Source organism: Staurois parvus, unplaced genomic scaffold, assembly GCF_062004578.1.
Source record: "Staurois parvus isolate SC_StPar_1 unplaced genomic scaffold, SC_StPar_1.0 ptg000048l, whole genome shotgun sequence".
Taxonomy (NCBI): domain Eukaryota; kingdom Metazoa; phylum Chordata; class Amphibia; order Anura; family Ranidae; genus Staurois; species Staurois parvus.
The window spans coordinates 6,170,318-6,186,351 of record NW_028317844.1 but is presented as its reverse complement, the minus strand read 5'-3'; the positions used below and the strand labels follow the sequence as shown (position 1 = coordinate 6,186,351).

The 16,034-nt window shown below is 43.8% G+C and overlaps 1 protein-coding gene across 3 annotated transcripts in view; it reads left to right on the top strand.

Annotated features, from left to right (window-relative positions):
• The first annotated feature begins 1,030 nt into the window (after window positions 1-1,030).
• SOBP (sine oculis binding protein homolog) overlaps window positions 1,031-16,034 on the top strand; it is a 246,459-nt gene continuing 231,455 nt past the window's right edge. For 2 of the 3 annotated variants that reach the window (XM_089664910.1, XM_089664917.1), the window contains exon 1: window positions 1,031-1,453. In XM_089664910.1, the coding sequence (XP_089521036.1) occupies window positions 1,358-1,453 (96 nt within the window). In that variant the 5' untranslated portion in view covers window positions 1,031-1,357. The remainder of the gene's footprint in view (window positions 1,454-16,034) is intronic. The other variant, XM_089664924.1, reaches the window with a different exon arrangement.

Below are 16,034 nucleotides of genomic sequence, written 5' to 3'. Positions count from 1 at the left end.
CTCTGTGCAATCTATGAAGGTGTATATCTCTATGAAGGTGTATATCTCTGTAATCTATGAAGGTGTACCTCTGTGTAATCTATGAAGGTGTATATCTCTATGAAGGTGTATATCTCTGTAATCTATGAAGGTGTACCTCTGTGCAATCTATGAAGGTGTACCTCTGTGTAATCTATGAAGGTGTACATCTCTGCAATCTATGAAGGTGTACCTCTGTGCAATCTATGAAGGTGTACCTCTGTGTAATCTATGAAGGTGTACCTCTGTGTAATCTATGAAGGTGTACATGTCTGCAATCTATGAAGGTGTACCTCTGTGCAATCTATGAAGGTGTACCTCTGTGTAATCTATGAAGGTGTATATCTCTATGAAGGTGTATATCTCTGTAATCTATGAAGGTGTACCTCTGTGTAATCTATGAAGGTGTATATCTCTATGAAGGTGTATATCTCTATAATTTATGAAGGTGTACCTCTGTGTAATCTATGAAGGTGTATATCTCTATGAAGGTGTATATCTCTGTAATCTATGAAGGTGTACCTCTGTGTAATCTATGAAGGTGTATATCTCTATGAAGGTGTATATCTCTGTAATCTATGAAGGTGTACCTCTGTGTAATCTATGAAGGTGTATATCTCTATGAAGGTGTATATCTCTGTAATCTATGAAGGTGTATATCTCTATAATTTATGAAGGTGTACCTCTGTGTAATCTATGAAGGTGTATATCTCTATGAAGGTGTATATCTCTATAATTTATGAAGGTGTACCTCTGTGTAATCTATGAAGGTGTACATGTCTGTATGAAGATGCAGGTAGAATTGTCTGTGTGGTTCCAGACATGCCTCCCACCCAAGCCCTGTCCTTCCCCAGATGTGTGCAGGCTGGAGGAAGGAGCACAGCCCCGATCAGCACACACAGGGGCAGGGGAGCAGATTTTGGCATCCACTGGCTCCTCCCCCTGTCTCCCCGTCTGGGAGGGGCTAACCCCCTCTGCCGTTCCACACAAGGAGCTCTCTCTGTGTCTCCTCCCTCTCTCGTTCAGTCACACAAACGTACACACACACACCGACAGCACTACACACCGCGCACACATACACAAAGCCAGAGGCGGCGGCGGCGGCGGCGGCGGTCTCGGGACTAATGCAGACAGAGGCGGAAGATGGCTGATGTGACAGCGGGCCACCCCGAGCCCAGCAGCCTGGCACCCCCAGCCCTCCCCCAACTCTTCTCCATCCCTGACGCCTTTCACCTCTAAATCCAGGGGGGGGATCGCCTCTTCACTTCCCTGCTCCCCCCTCATCTGCACGTCCACTTTACTTCCAGCAGCCATTTCATCAGCACAAAGTCTAGAAAACATGGCAGAGATGGAGAAAGAGGGGAGACCCCCCGAAAATAAAAGGAGCAGGAAGCCCGCACACCCGGTGAAGAGGGAGATCAATGAGGAGATGAAGGTAAGCCCGCCTGCCTGCCAGCCTGCCAGGGAAATGTCATGTTGTGTCCGATGGATCGGAGGTGTCAGCCCCGCCTCTTGTCAATTGACCTGCTGGGATTGTGACACATCGCTCCATACACTGGCCACAGGGCTAGGCTGTCAGTGTGCAGTCAGTGGGCTGTCACATCCTGCCTGCACATGACGGCGAGATCGGGAAAGTCACCGAAAGCACACATGGCTAGCTTTGTGTGTATTGGGACTTTTTCTTGTGCCCAGGATGGCTGTGTGCAGTGGCGGTGTACAACCATGGCCACCCAGATGTGCTCCACAGCTTGGACTGACTCCGCTACTACACAGACTGGGCTGTCTCTGCTGGGATTGGTCACGATCATACTTTCGGATTGTCACTAAACTGAGAATCAGAAGCCAGTCCACAGATCTTCAAGCAGATCTAATCTCAGTCACTACAATCCCTTGGCATCTGTTTCATGTAATCCTATAGCTTTTTAAATCTGCAGCTTTCACTAAAGTAAAGCTTGCTGATTTTGCTTAGGTCCTGTTATAGGGTGACAACTGTTTCCCAATTGTTCTCCTGTGTGGTCACCCTGTAACATGTACCCTTTGGGGGAGATTTATTAAAGCTGGTGCACACAGAATCTGTGTATGGTAGCCAATCAGCATGTAACTTCAGCTTGTTCAATTACCCTGGTTCACATTTATTATTTATTTCAGGTACTTATATAGCGCTGTCAATTTACGCAGCGCTTTACATATATATTGTACATTCACATCAGTCCCTAACCCTCAAGGGGTGTACAATCTAAGGTCCCTAACTCACATTCATATACAAGGGCCAATTTAGACAGAATCCAATTAACCTACCAGCATGTCTTTGGAGTGTGGGAGGAAACCAGAGTACCCGGAGGAAACCCACGCAGGCACAAGGAGAACATGCAAACTCCAGGCAGGAGGTGCCGTGGCTGGGATTCAAACCAACGACCCTAGTGCTACCAGGCAGAAGTGCTAACCATTTAGCCACTGTGCTGCCTAGGCACATATCTGTGTTCCTGTGGGCCATGTTTTGCGCGGGCACGAGAGCTAATTCATTTGAATGGAGCCCCGGGACACGCAGGGAAAAAGTCCCTGCACGTCTTCTGAAAACGCAGCCCACAAGGGAACCCCGGTTCCGAGTACGATTGCGATTTCCAGCGTGGGTGGTGTGCCATTAGAACTAATGGCGGGTCCACATTCTTCTGTGCGGGTGGTGCAGCTGCACGGGTTTTTGTGTGGATCCGCAGCCGCACCACCCACACATTTGTGAACCTACCATTCAGCTTTGACAATAAAGGCTGGAAGATGATTGGTTTCTATGCAAAGCTGGTGCACACAGAATCTGGTGTAGCTGTGTATGGTAAGATTTATGGTAAGCTGTGTAGAGATTTAGGGTGACAACTGTTTCCCTATTGTTCTACTGCATAGTCACCCTGTCACATGTACCCTTTGGGGGAGATTTACTGAAGCTGGTTCACACAGAATCTGGTACAGCCGTGTATCGTAGCCAATCAGCATCTAACTTCAGCTTGTTCAATTAAGCTTTGACAATAAAACCTGGAAGATGATTGGTTTCTATGCAGAGCTGCACCAGATTCTGTGTGCTCCAGTTTTAGTAAATCTCCCCCATAGTGTCCCCACACCAAATCAGTGAAGAAGCTATACAAAAAGATGGCAACCACCCCCATTTATAACTAGCCTTTGCAGTAAAGTGCACATGGAAGGTTAATACACTTCAAAAACAAACAATCATTTTTCACGTGGTTTGGCAATAAAACCTGGAAGCTGATTGGTTCCTATGCAGAGCTGCACTAAATTCTGTGTGGTCCAATTTTAATAAATCTCCTCTTTCATGTAATGTGTTGACACACATTGTGCAGGCATGGTCCACAGTTGTCACTCTCATGTAATGGGTCCACAGTGCTGGAGTGAGTGTATGCAGTCAGAATAGGTACTTCCTGTTATGGAGTGATAACCAGGGGTGGACTGACCATTTAGGCACTTGGGCTTTGCCCGAGGGCCCGGGGTCAGTAGGGGGCCCCATGAAATACCCTTGGTACCTTTTATAGGCTTTTTGGGGTGTGCTTTGAGTGTGGCAAGGACACAGGGGCTCCATGATCCCCTATTGCCTGGGGGCCCCATGAGTTGTCAGTCTGCCCCTGGTGATAACTGTTTCCCATTGTTTCTTCTGTGTTGTCATCCTGGCACACACCCCTTTATGAATATTAGGAGCATATTGTGCCGAAACAGTATTGTCTGCCACTGTTACTATCAAGCTGTTGGCCCAGAGAGATTATGTGCAGCAAACCAGCAGTGCTGAAATGCAAAGAAGGATGAAAGAAAATGAAAATAAAGCTTGATGATCTTGCCATGAAGGTCCTTATTTAGGTACTTCCTGTTACAGAGTGACAACTGTTTCCTGATTATTCTCCTGGGTTGTCACCCTGTAACATGCACCCTTTATGTAATGTGTCAACATGCATTACGCAGTCATGGTCCACTGTTGTCACTCTCAGGCAGTCGGTTCAGAGCAATGATGCACAGACAGTCCTGGAGTGAATGCATGCAGACACTATTCTCCTGCGTTGTCACCTTATCATTTGCCCCCTTTGGGATGCTTCCAATGAGATGTGTTAACATGCATTATGCTGACTTTGTCCATCATTGTCACTGTCTGACAGTCAGGTGACAAGTGATGATGTGCAGCCAGTGCTGCAGTGAGTACCTTTATACAGGACATGTACTTCCTGTTATGGGGTGACAACTGTTTTCCCAATTTCCTCCTGCGTTATCACCTTGCCGCATGCACCTCTTATGGATACTACAAATGTAATGAATCAAAACACATTGTGCAAGCTTGGTCTGCTGTTGTCACTATCAGGTAGTTGGTCCAGAGCAATGGTGTACAACTAGTGCTGGAGCAAGTACATTTAGACAGGACAGCTACTTCTTGTTATGGGGTGACAACTGTTTCTTCAATGTCCTGATGCGTTGTCAACTTGTCACAGGCCCCACCTTATGTATACTACAAGTGTAATGAGTCGAAACACATTGTGCAAGCTTGGTCTGCTGTTGTCACTATCAGGTAGTCGGTCCAGAGTAATGGTGTGCAACCAGTACTGGAGCTAGGACGGGTACTTCTTGTTATGAGTTGACAACTGTTAACTCAATGTTCTGCTGCGTTGTCACCCTGTCACACGTCCCCTCTTATTGATACTACATGTATAATAAGTAGACACACAGGGGTTGATTTACTAGAACTGGAGATTGCAAAATCTAGTGCAGCTCTGCATAGAACCCAATCAGCTTCCAGGTTTTATTGTCAAAGCTTAATTGAACAAGCTGAAGTTAGAAACTGATTGGCTACCATGTACAACTGCACCAGATTCGGTGTGCACCCGTTTTAGTAAATCTCCCCCACATTATGCAAGCTTGGTCCACTGTTGTCGCTATCAGGCAGTCAGTCCAGAGTAACAGTGGGCAACCAGGGCTGGAGCAAATACATGTAGACAGGACAGGTGCTTCTTGCTATGGGGTGACAACTGTTTCCCTAATGTTGTGCTGCGTTGTCACCCTGTCACACGTTCCCTTTTATGGATACTACCTGTATAATGAGTAGACACACAGGGGTTGATTTACTAAAACTAGAGAGTGCAAAATCTGATGCAGCTCGGCATAGAAGCCAATCATCTTCCAGGTTTTATTGTCAAAGCTTAATTAAACAATCTGAAGTTAGAAACTGATTGGCTACCATGCACAGCTGCACCAGATTCTGAATGCACCAGTTTTAGTAAATCAACCCCACAGTGTGCAAGCTTGGTCCACCGTTGTCACTATCAGGCAGTCGTTCCAGGGTAATGATGTGCAACCAGTGCTGGAGCGAGTACATGTAGAAAGGGTGTTTCTTGTTATGGGGTGACAACTGTTTTCCCAATGTTCTGCTGCGTTGTCACCCTGTCACACGCCCCCTCTTATGGATGCTACATGTGTAATGAGTAGACATGATGGGTTTGATTTACTAGAACTGGAGAGTGCAAAATCTGGTGCAGCTCTGCATAGAAGCCTATCAGCTTCCAGGTTTTATTGTCAAACCTTAAATGAACAAACTAAAGTTAGAAGCTGATTGGCTACCATGTACAACTGCTCCAGATTCTATATGCACCAGTTTTGGTAAATCTCCCCCACATTGTGCAAGCTTGCTCCACTGTTGTCACTATCAGGCAGTCAGTCCAGAGTAATGATGTGCAGCCTGAGTGAGTACATGTGGACAGGAAATGGCTAAAAAGGGATGGAAGAGGTATGTAAAGAAGAATGAAAGACATTAAAAACAAACAACAAAACAAAAAAAAAACAAAGGGTGATTATTTGTAAACATGATGACACTTTAGCAAACTGAAATAGATTGGATCGCTGTTCAATTTCCTAGACACAGTGAGGCATCTCTATCTTAGTAATGGTTGGAAAATATTCCCAGGTTGAATTCTTTCAATTTGGGAGCAGTCAGGGCAACTTTGTAATATTGACAGATGTGTCCATACTAATCAGGGACTGGCTGTTTTTCTGCACCCCCCCCCGGAGAGAACAGGCCTTTTCTTCTACCAGTCCCTGGGAGGCAGCGTGTATTATTTCTGGTTACAAAACATTATGTATTAATTGAAATGGTTAATTATAGCTCCGCACGCCCCCCTCCAGGGCTGCCTATATCTATCACATTGTCATTGGCTGCCTAAACCTCCGCTTAACGTGATCTATATGGATTGCAGCTTTTAACATAGGGGCTAGAATTACAAATTAGCTAATTTTAATCAAAACATGTGAAATGTTATCCTGGCTGGATATAAAGGCTGACTGTGCTGGATCCTCTGGGTTTGTTTTGTTTATTTTGGCTGCAGGCGCTCTCAGTGGTTTGGGAGATAGTTGTTCTTCATAGCAGATGTTTGTCTGAACTAGTGGGGATGAAACAAAAACAACATTGTAAGGGGGAAAATTACACCATTTTTAACTGGTGCTTTAGTAGTCAAAAAAAGTCAGCTTTAGAGCAGTTTATAGACTTGCTAGTACTCTGGTGGAACTGGTCAGCATGTGTTCTCAGATATACGGTAGCAAATGGATTAAGTACACATGGCAAAGAAAGCAGCTCAAAAGCTCAAGCGTTTATTACATTTCTAATGCATATATATATATATATATATATATATATATATATATATATATATATATATAGTTACCCGTAGAAGCCAATCAGATTTAAAGATGAACTGCAGCCAAAAACAATTTTTTACATCAATTGAATTACCGCTACTAAAGTGTGTCTGTAGTTTTCATTAAATCACTTGCTCTCATTATTATTATTATACAAGATTGATATAGTGCCAACAGTTTGCTCAGCGCTTTACAATATAATAGGTTGACAATACAGCAACAATACAGTTCAATACAAGAGGGTTACCAGGGCCCTGCTCCTTGGAGCTTACAATCTAAGAATTCAGTGCTGTTCTGAAACTTTCAATTCTGGCTGAAGTCGTAGAGGGCCAATTGATTTATCCTTTCCTCCATTCAGAAACAGCCTTGTATTGTTTTCATCAAACAGCAAGGTGTACTATGATTGGAGGAGGAGCAGATAAAGGTTACAATCTTTCCTCCAATTACAAAACGGCTTGCAAGGCTTTTTCTGAATGGAGGGTGGGGTACAGAAGGCAGCCCACTATGATCAGTGCTCTGCAGTCAGTGATCTAAACCCCAGTGTTGGACATTCTATGGCATCAGGACAGTGTGGAGTAAATGAAATTAAAGCTCATCTTGTAGAATACAATGTGATTGTACAATCTCCTTTGGGCTCCATTCACACTTGTGTGACTTTGAACATCAAAGTTTGCATGACCAGACGCAGCCAATTCTTTTCAATGGCATCTGTTCGAATCTGTGCAACCTAAAGTCACAGCGATTCTGAAAAAGTGCCTGTGCTACTTTGGTTCGATTGTTGATGTGACTTTGGTCCAGAGACTATAAAGTCAGATCAAAGTTGCATCAAAGTCGTACTCCAAAGTCAAACTGGAAAACTTTTGGATCCTTGTGGTCTCTGTTTTGTTTGATTACCATTTCTGTTTATGTGTAATCCTGCTGTTGCAGTAATGTCATTGTGGATTCTGTAAGTATTGTTCCATTTTCTCTATTATCTTGAAAATAAAAGTTGTTGGATTAAAAGAAAAGTCAAACTGGAAATTGCGCGACTTTGGAGACACGTTATTGCGAATGGAGCCTTAGATCTAAGAACAAGTATATAGACCAAGAGTCGGCCTGATTGGATAGATTAGGTAGGGGCTTTTGGTAAATCTAATGTTGATTGTACATGTATGATAACCCTAAAGCTGGCCATACATGGATCAAAATTCGACCAGATCAGCAGAGACCAGGGGCGGACTGACAACTCATGGGGCCCCCGGGCAATAGGGGATCATGGGGCCTCTGTGTCCTTGCCCAAACTCAAAAAAGCCTATGAAAAAGGTACCAGGGGCATCTCATGGGGCCCCCTACTGACCCCGGGCCCTCGGGCAGAGCCCGAGTTTCCAAATGGTCAGTCCACCCCTGGCAGAGTAACTGCCCTGGTGGTACATTTTCAATTAATCAGTGCTGCAGCACTCATCAGTGTATTTTGATGGCAGGGAGTCTCTCCACTGTCAGAATACAGTGGCACAGTGGAAAGGATTCCCCTTCCACAATAAATCTCCAAAGACATGCTGGTAGGTTAATTGGCTCCTGTCTAAATTGGCCCCTAGTATGTGTATGTATGAATGTGAGTTAGGAACCTTAGACTGTACACTCCATGAGGGTTAGGGATTGATGGGAATGTACAATATATATGTAGAGCGCTGTTTAAATTGACGGCACTATATTTTTATTTATTACAGGTACTTATATAGCGCTGTCAAGTTATGTAGCACTTTACATATATATTGTACATTCACATCAGTCCCTAACCCTCGAGGGGTGTACAATCTAAAGTCCCTAACTTACATACATACAGATACTAGGGCCAATTTCTAAGTACCTGTAATAAATAATAAATGTGTGGATGGGGGAGTCAGGTTTGTTTTTTGTTTTTTTTCTTTTCAATCTTCTGGCTCAGCAAAAAAAAGAAATAAAAACTGACCCATGTATGGCCAGCTAAAGATATTTATTGGACACTGCAGCAGCCAAGATGAGGCACATGTCATTAGTGGTCATTTATTTTTACTGTGTAACAATAGTTTTGGCCGGAGTTCAGCTTTAGTAACCCAGTGTAGTTTGACTCATGAAGGGATGATTTCTGATTGGTTGCTGCAGTTTGTACATTGCTATGGTCATTCGTGTGATAGATAGAATTCAGTGTCCTGTGCCTGGCAGACGCATGGACCACTAATGGTAAATATGCAAAGACTGCACATGTTTAGATTCATATCTTCCAGGGTCTCAGAATGCACCGACAACATAGTGGATACAGAGTTTGTTACAAAATGTCAAGAAGGACACAATGTGCTCTTGTGCACTTTCATATCTGCAATGTTCAAAAAGCCTGGCTATGTTTCCCTTCATCTGAACAGCTTTCATCTGGGCTAGTGTAAAATAAGCCTCAGTAAGTAATCACTGCAGAGCAGAAAGAAAGGAATGTATACAGCAATAGACGGTCTAAGCTGTAAAAACTGAAACCTGAGCACTGGCCACAGATCGAGTATCAAGGCTTTAAGGTAGGGGAAATGAAAGAAATGAAGGAGAGGGAAACACGAGAGTGGGAATGGAAAAGTCAGCTTGGAAAGTGAAGGGGTAGGAGGAGGCCCTCCTCAGGGAAATTTGGCCCAGGGATTAGGGAATTTTATCATGGTGTACAGTGACCTACTCATGTTTCAAACCACATTGGATTGAATTGCTTCTGCCTGCTAACAGAAGAAAAAGGACTGGTGTGCAGGCTGATGGCCCTTCCACCTCCTAACAGTCATGAAAAGACCAGTGTGTGTGTGTGCTTAACTCTTTCACATCCTGCTACAGAAGGGAAGGGGTTAAACTGTAACCCATACGGCTTAGAAAAGTCAGCAGAGTGATTGTATGTTTTGTATCGTAGGGTGGAAATCAGATCTGTGCTAATCACGCTGACAGACACCTAGCATCTTATACAGTACAGTGATTTTTACAAGCAATTATGTGCTGTGATCAGCGGTGACTACACTTTACAGGATGGCTGGAGGATTTCAGAGGCATGTTACGTGCTTTGGCAGCCAGTGGTTTGATGGTTTAAGCCAGGAAGTGAGGACAGTAGTATTCATGAGTATTATGAGTATTATGAGTACAGTAGTGTTCAGTATGTATATATACAGGTAGAGTAGGGAGTGGCCATAGAGGGATCACTTTGACGCAGCTGGCCAGCTTCAGCATGTATTGCAAGAGGTAATTGTAGCCATATTAGTGCATTTGCAACAGAAAAAATTGAGGACTGTCTGTGATACTTTTTTATTTGCACTAACATACAGTTTTTCAGGACAAGCTTTCGGGGTATGTCCCCTTCTTCAAGGTCCAAGGAGTACTGCTTGGACCTTGATGAATTGAGTACACCCAGAAAGCTTGTCCTCAAAAATTGTATGTTAGTGCAAATTAAAAGGATATCACGGACAGTCCTCAGCGTGTACTGCAAGATATGCGAACTTACAGTCCCTATATATTTAAGGTTTTCTATGAATATGTAAAGCTTAACATTCCCAGGGGCGGACTGACCATTTGGAAACTCGGGCACTGCCCGAGGGCCCGGGGCAGTAGGGGGCCCCATGAGATGCCCCTGGTAGCTTTTTCATAGGCTTTTTTGAGTTTGGGCAAGGACACAGGGGCCCCATGATCCCCTATTGCCCGGGGGCCCCATGAGTTGTCAGTCCACCCCTGAACATGCCTATTTAGTATCTAAAACTATCTAGGACCAGAGCACAGCCATATCTGCATTTCCACTGCACAGTGCAGGTCAGTGAACATAAGGGCAGGGGTGACTGAAGTATTTATTATTATTTCAGGTACTTATATAGCGCTGTCAATTTACATATATATTGTACATTCACATCAGTCCCTAACCCTCAAGGGGTGTACAGTCTAAGGTCCCTAACTAACATTCATTTACATACTAGGTCCAATTTAGACAGGATCCAATTAACCTACCAGCATGTCTTTGGAGTGTGGGAGGAAACTGGAGGACCCGGAGGAAACTGATGCAGGCACAACATACAAACTCCAGGCAGGTGGTGCTGTGGTTGGGATTTGAACCAATGACCCTGGTGCTGCCAAGTGGAAGTGCTAATCATTTAGCCACTGTGCTGCCCCAAAGTTGCTGAATCATTCATTATAGGAGCAAATAATAATGCTCTCTGTGCTGTAACCTCCCTCCCCCTTGTGTGTTTATACACTGATCTGCCATAACATTATGACCATTGACAGGTAAAGTGAATATCATTGATTATCTCATTACAATGGTATCTGCAAGTGGGTGGGACATATTAGACATCAAGTGAACATGTTGTTCTTGAAATTGATAGGCAAGCGTAAGGATTTGCGTGACTTTGACAAGAGCCAAATTGCAATGTCTTGACAAGTGGTTCAATGCAACTCCAAAACTGCAGCTCTTGTGGGATGTTCTGGTCTTCAGTGGTCAGGACAGGGGTGTCCCTAGGGTTGGTGTCACCCGGTGTGATAACACTTGGTGACACCCCCTCCGATGATCCCCGCAGAATGGATCATATCTGCGGATTGAGCATAACGGATCAGACTCTGATCCATTATGCTCAATCTGCAGATCCGATCCATCCTGCGGGGATCGTGGAGTGGGTCCGGTGTTACCCAGTGTGGTGCGCAGCCCCCCACCTACCTAGGGACGCCACTGGGTCAGGACCTACCAGAAGTAGGGTGGCTAAGGCTCATTGCACATAGGGAGTGAAGGTTGGCCCATGTAGTCTGATCCAGTAGACGAGCTAAGGTAGCTCAAAATTCTGAAAAAGTTTTTGCTGGTTCAGTTGGACTGGTGTAAGACCACATAGTTTATTGCAGTTTGTTGTATATAGGGCTGCGTAGCCACAGACCAGTCCGAGGGACCATGCTGACCAGTGTCCACAGCTAAAAGTACCTACAATGGCAAAGTGAGCATCAGAACTGGAATCAGAAAATGGAAGAAGGTGGCCTGAGTCTGATGAATTGAGGAATGGTTTAAGGAGCACAACAACAACTTTGAGGTGTTGATTTGGTCTCCTAATTCTCCAGATCTCAAACAAATCAAGCATCAAGAAAAACAAGTCCAATCCAGGGAGGCCACACTTTACAACTTACAGGACTTAAAGGATCTGCTGCTGACAGCTTGGTGCCAGATACCACAGCATACCTTCAGTTGTATTCCAGAGTATGGCATATTTTTACAGTTACATTGGTTCTTCTTGGACCAATGTAACTGTGTATATACCATACCTGGCCAAACCTAGCCAATACCATACCTGACCAATCCTCCACCGCAACACATTTTCTCCAAATGAGCATCTTCAGGATAGGAGACCTGCTTTGGTGGAAACACGTTGCGGCAGAGCAGCTTAGTGACATCATTACACACGCCGGGGGTCCCATGCTATATGTGTTTACATGCTCGATCCCATCTTTGTACATATATGTATAAGTATGTTTGCCTTTTAATAAATGGTAATAGTGTTTCATGCTCTTTGAGGCTTCTCCTGTGTTGAACCATTCCTGTGGAGTCTGAGTTCCTGGGTCCAGGCTGGGGAGTAATTTGCTGTATAGCAGCTAAAGTGCTTGTTGATCTCTATCACCTGAGATCATCTCCATTTGGTTAGAGGCTGTGCATGAGGATTGACACTGGAGCATTTTAGTATTGATTATTTGAAACACTGAATGCACTGTTCCTCACTGGGAAGACCTTGGTGGATGTATATGGACTTTTATATAGGCAGCATATAATCTGTGAATTGACTCTGTATACTATATATACATATTTATTTTGTGTTACGATCAGTTAACTTTGCTGATTTTAGGTACTTATTTCACTCATGGATTTTGATTATTATATATGTGTATACAATTATGGATATTAATTCAACTTGGTAATCATGTTTATCTCATGGATGTTCATGTGGATATTTTGGGTCACGTGCACAAATGAGATATAATTTGTTAAGTTGTGGTTTTTAAAGTGTTACTAATCCCACAACAGTAAAATCAGTCTGTATATGCAGTAAGGCATTCTTGTTATGCTCACTGTGGAACCTTAGGGGTTAATCCTCTGCATTGTGTAAAAATGCTGTTTGATTCTGTCTTCTCTGATCCTCCCCTTCTTCCAGTGCCCCAACCCTCTTATCTCCTGATAAGACATATCATGTGGAATCACTTTGCACATGCTCACTTTGGTGTGTATTGCTGGAGAGGTGTTTTTTTTCTTGGGAGAGTGCATGTGATCAGTGCAGGGCCAATCAGCACTCTCCAGACAGAGGTCAGAGGTCCTGAATTCCTGAATCTTCCTAGAGCAGAATGAAAACTCCTCCTACAAGCTTTAATGTGAGGGGCTGGATACTGGTAGAAGTCACAAGACTGCTCTAACTGCTGATGAGAAAAGGTATCTAGCTGTTTATATTTACTGAAACAATTGCATCTCCATGTTATGTGTACTGTGGGAGACCAGATATAATGAATGCAGGGTCTTGGGTTTAGTAACACTACTTTTCGGTTTATGTTTTCTTTATTGTAATTGATTTTTTACTTTTTGTTTGATTTAAGTACTTGCACTGTATCATTGGATTTCTTAAAGTAAGATGCTAAAACAAAAAAAAAGCTGAAGTGTGAATGGGGCCATGGTGTCTGTTTTACATCTGTAAGAATTTTCATTATAGTTGAAAGCTGGCACATGTTGCAATTCCATAAAGTCAGATATAATGTTTCATTTTTTGTTATCATTGGTGTGATGTACATGAAAGTTGTAACAAATTTAAACTTGATACAAGACAACACGGTGTACAAAAAGTAGATGACTCTGCAGAGTTTTCTCAGATTGTATTTCAATAGTGAAACAAAAAAAAAGGCCTGTTTGCCTTAACCTGACCTTTATCACATTTCTCTTCTTCAGCCAGCTCACTTACACTGCTATCTCCTCTTCACTTTCAGCAGCACAGAGAAAACAATTCAAAATCAATGGTATTCACATAAAACTTGTAATGCCTACAAAAGTAGAATAAAAGCAACATAATCTATATCACATCCAAGTTTATACGATTTTGTCTGTTCAATCTTCACTGTGTAAAGCCTTATTTAAAAAGCAATCATAAAATGCATTTTTTTTCTCAATATCTAGGCAGTAGGGAAAATCCCTACCCTGAATGAACTTACAATCTGATCTCTCATCCAAAGCCATGGAATATGAATCATCTAGGACCAGTATGTAGTAATGACAGTTAAAGTGGAATTTCAGCCTAACACTAAGGCTTTTATGGCTGAATGGAAAAAAAAAGACCCAATTCCCCCATCCACACACTCTGCACAACCACAGTGCCCATACATGAATTTGAAATTCGGCCAGTCACTGCTGAATTGGACAAATTTCCATCCATTTATGGCCAGCTTAAAGTGGAGTTCCACTCGATCTGTCAAAAAATAAAAGTCAGCAGCTACAAAGACTGTAACCACTTACCTGTCCCTCAGTCCCATGGTGTATCCCCTGCAGCCCGTTTCACCGGCCGTCCTGTATTCTAGGAGGCCGGCATCTTCAGTGTGGGCACCCGGCTGTGATAGCTTGTACCCATGTGCGAGTAGCTCTGCGCTTCGTGAATGGTCCTGTAGTCTTCTGGGACCTGTCACGTGTCCCAAAAGACTACAGGGAGGGAGGGAGGACACCTTCCGCTTCCGATCGCCTAGGCGATCAGACCAGAAGTGGGAGCACGTACCTGTCAAATTCAGGTACCCGCCCCCCCCCCACTCCCCAAACGTGCCAATTCTTAATCCTTAATGGGGAGCAGTCATTAAAGTGAAACTTCCCCTTTTGGGTGGAGCTCCGCTTTAACTCTGTTTAAAAATGTCCCCCCACCTCCTGCTACCCATCCTGCCTTTTTAACCTGTGTAAAAAAAGATTATTATTATTATACAGGATTTATATAGCGCCAACAGTTTGCGCAGCACTTTACAATATAAGGGAGACATTACAATTACAATACATTTCAGTACAGAAGGAATAGGATGGCCCTGCTCATGGAGATTACAATTTAAAGGAAGGGGGAAGTGATACAAAAGGTGATAAGATGTGTATACCTGCCTAATTTTAGTCTGATCTTGTCCGGTCACGTGATCCTGAAACTCCAGCTAAACTGTGCAAGTGAGCAGCAGCTGCAGGGGAGAGGAGAGAATACCAGCAATGGCTGGGTCATTGGAGTCTAACTGGAGTCTATGAGTGATAGCACAGCTCAAGCTATTTTCAAGCACTCCGTCCAGCCCTGCAGCTGCTTAATGGTAAAGTACCAGTATGTTTTTGGGTATCATTTGGTTGAATATTGTTTTTATTATACAGATTTTATATACCGCCAGATGTAAGCGCTTTACAAAATAAAGGGAGACAGTAGAGTTACAATACAATTCAATATAAGAGAGTTACGAGAATTTACATTCTGAAGGGGAAGGCAAGTATCACCAATAATAATAACAGTGTAGGGATGAGTTTTTCATGAAAGTAAAATGCACTTGTAAAGCTGACCATACATTCATCATTGATGGTTCAGCAAGGGCAAGCCAAATTTCAATCAGTGTGTGGACTTTCCCACTCTACAGAAGTCAGTTGATTGATCTACTTCTGTTGAAGGGACATGTTGGAATTTTTTTCTTGCGCAACGGCTGCATCTCTGATTGGTGTATTCTGACGGCTGCAGGTGCTCCTGTCAGAATCCAATGTCCTGCTAGGGTGATAGAGGAATACAGTATTTATTTTTTTTTTACTTCACTGGTTGAACGAAAAAAGAAAAAAACTGTATATGGCCAACTTTAGGTAGAGGAGGGATAGTCTTCCCTGATGAGTTTTCATGGATCACCTGAATGCAGACTAAGTAGGAAATAATTGTACAGGTCGATGGAAGGATCCTGGGAGGAGGAGCCACAGGGAAGGAGAGCCTGGGAGGAGCAGAGAGGACAGTTTGGGCCCTGTGAGGAGCAGAGTGGTCAGTTTGGGCCCTAGGAGGAGCTGAGGGGACAGTTTGGGCCTTGAGAGGAGCAGAGTGGATGGTTTGGGCCCTGAGAGGAGCAGAGGGGACAGTTTGGGCCCTGAGAGGAGCAGAGTTGACATTTTTGGCCATGGGAAGAGCAAAGGGGACAGTTTGGGCCCTGAGAGGAGCAGAGTGGACATTTTTGGCCCTAAGAAGAGCGGAGGGGACAGTTTGGGCCCTGGGTGGAGTAGAGTGGACAGTTTAGGCCCTGGGTGGAGTAGAGTGGACAGTGTAGGCCCTGGGAGGAGCAGAGTGGACAGTTTGGGTGATATTTTGAAATGAAGTTGGTGATGTAGCTGGGGGCAAAGT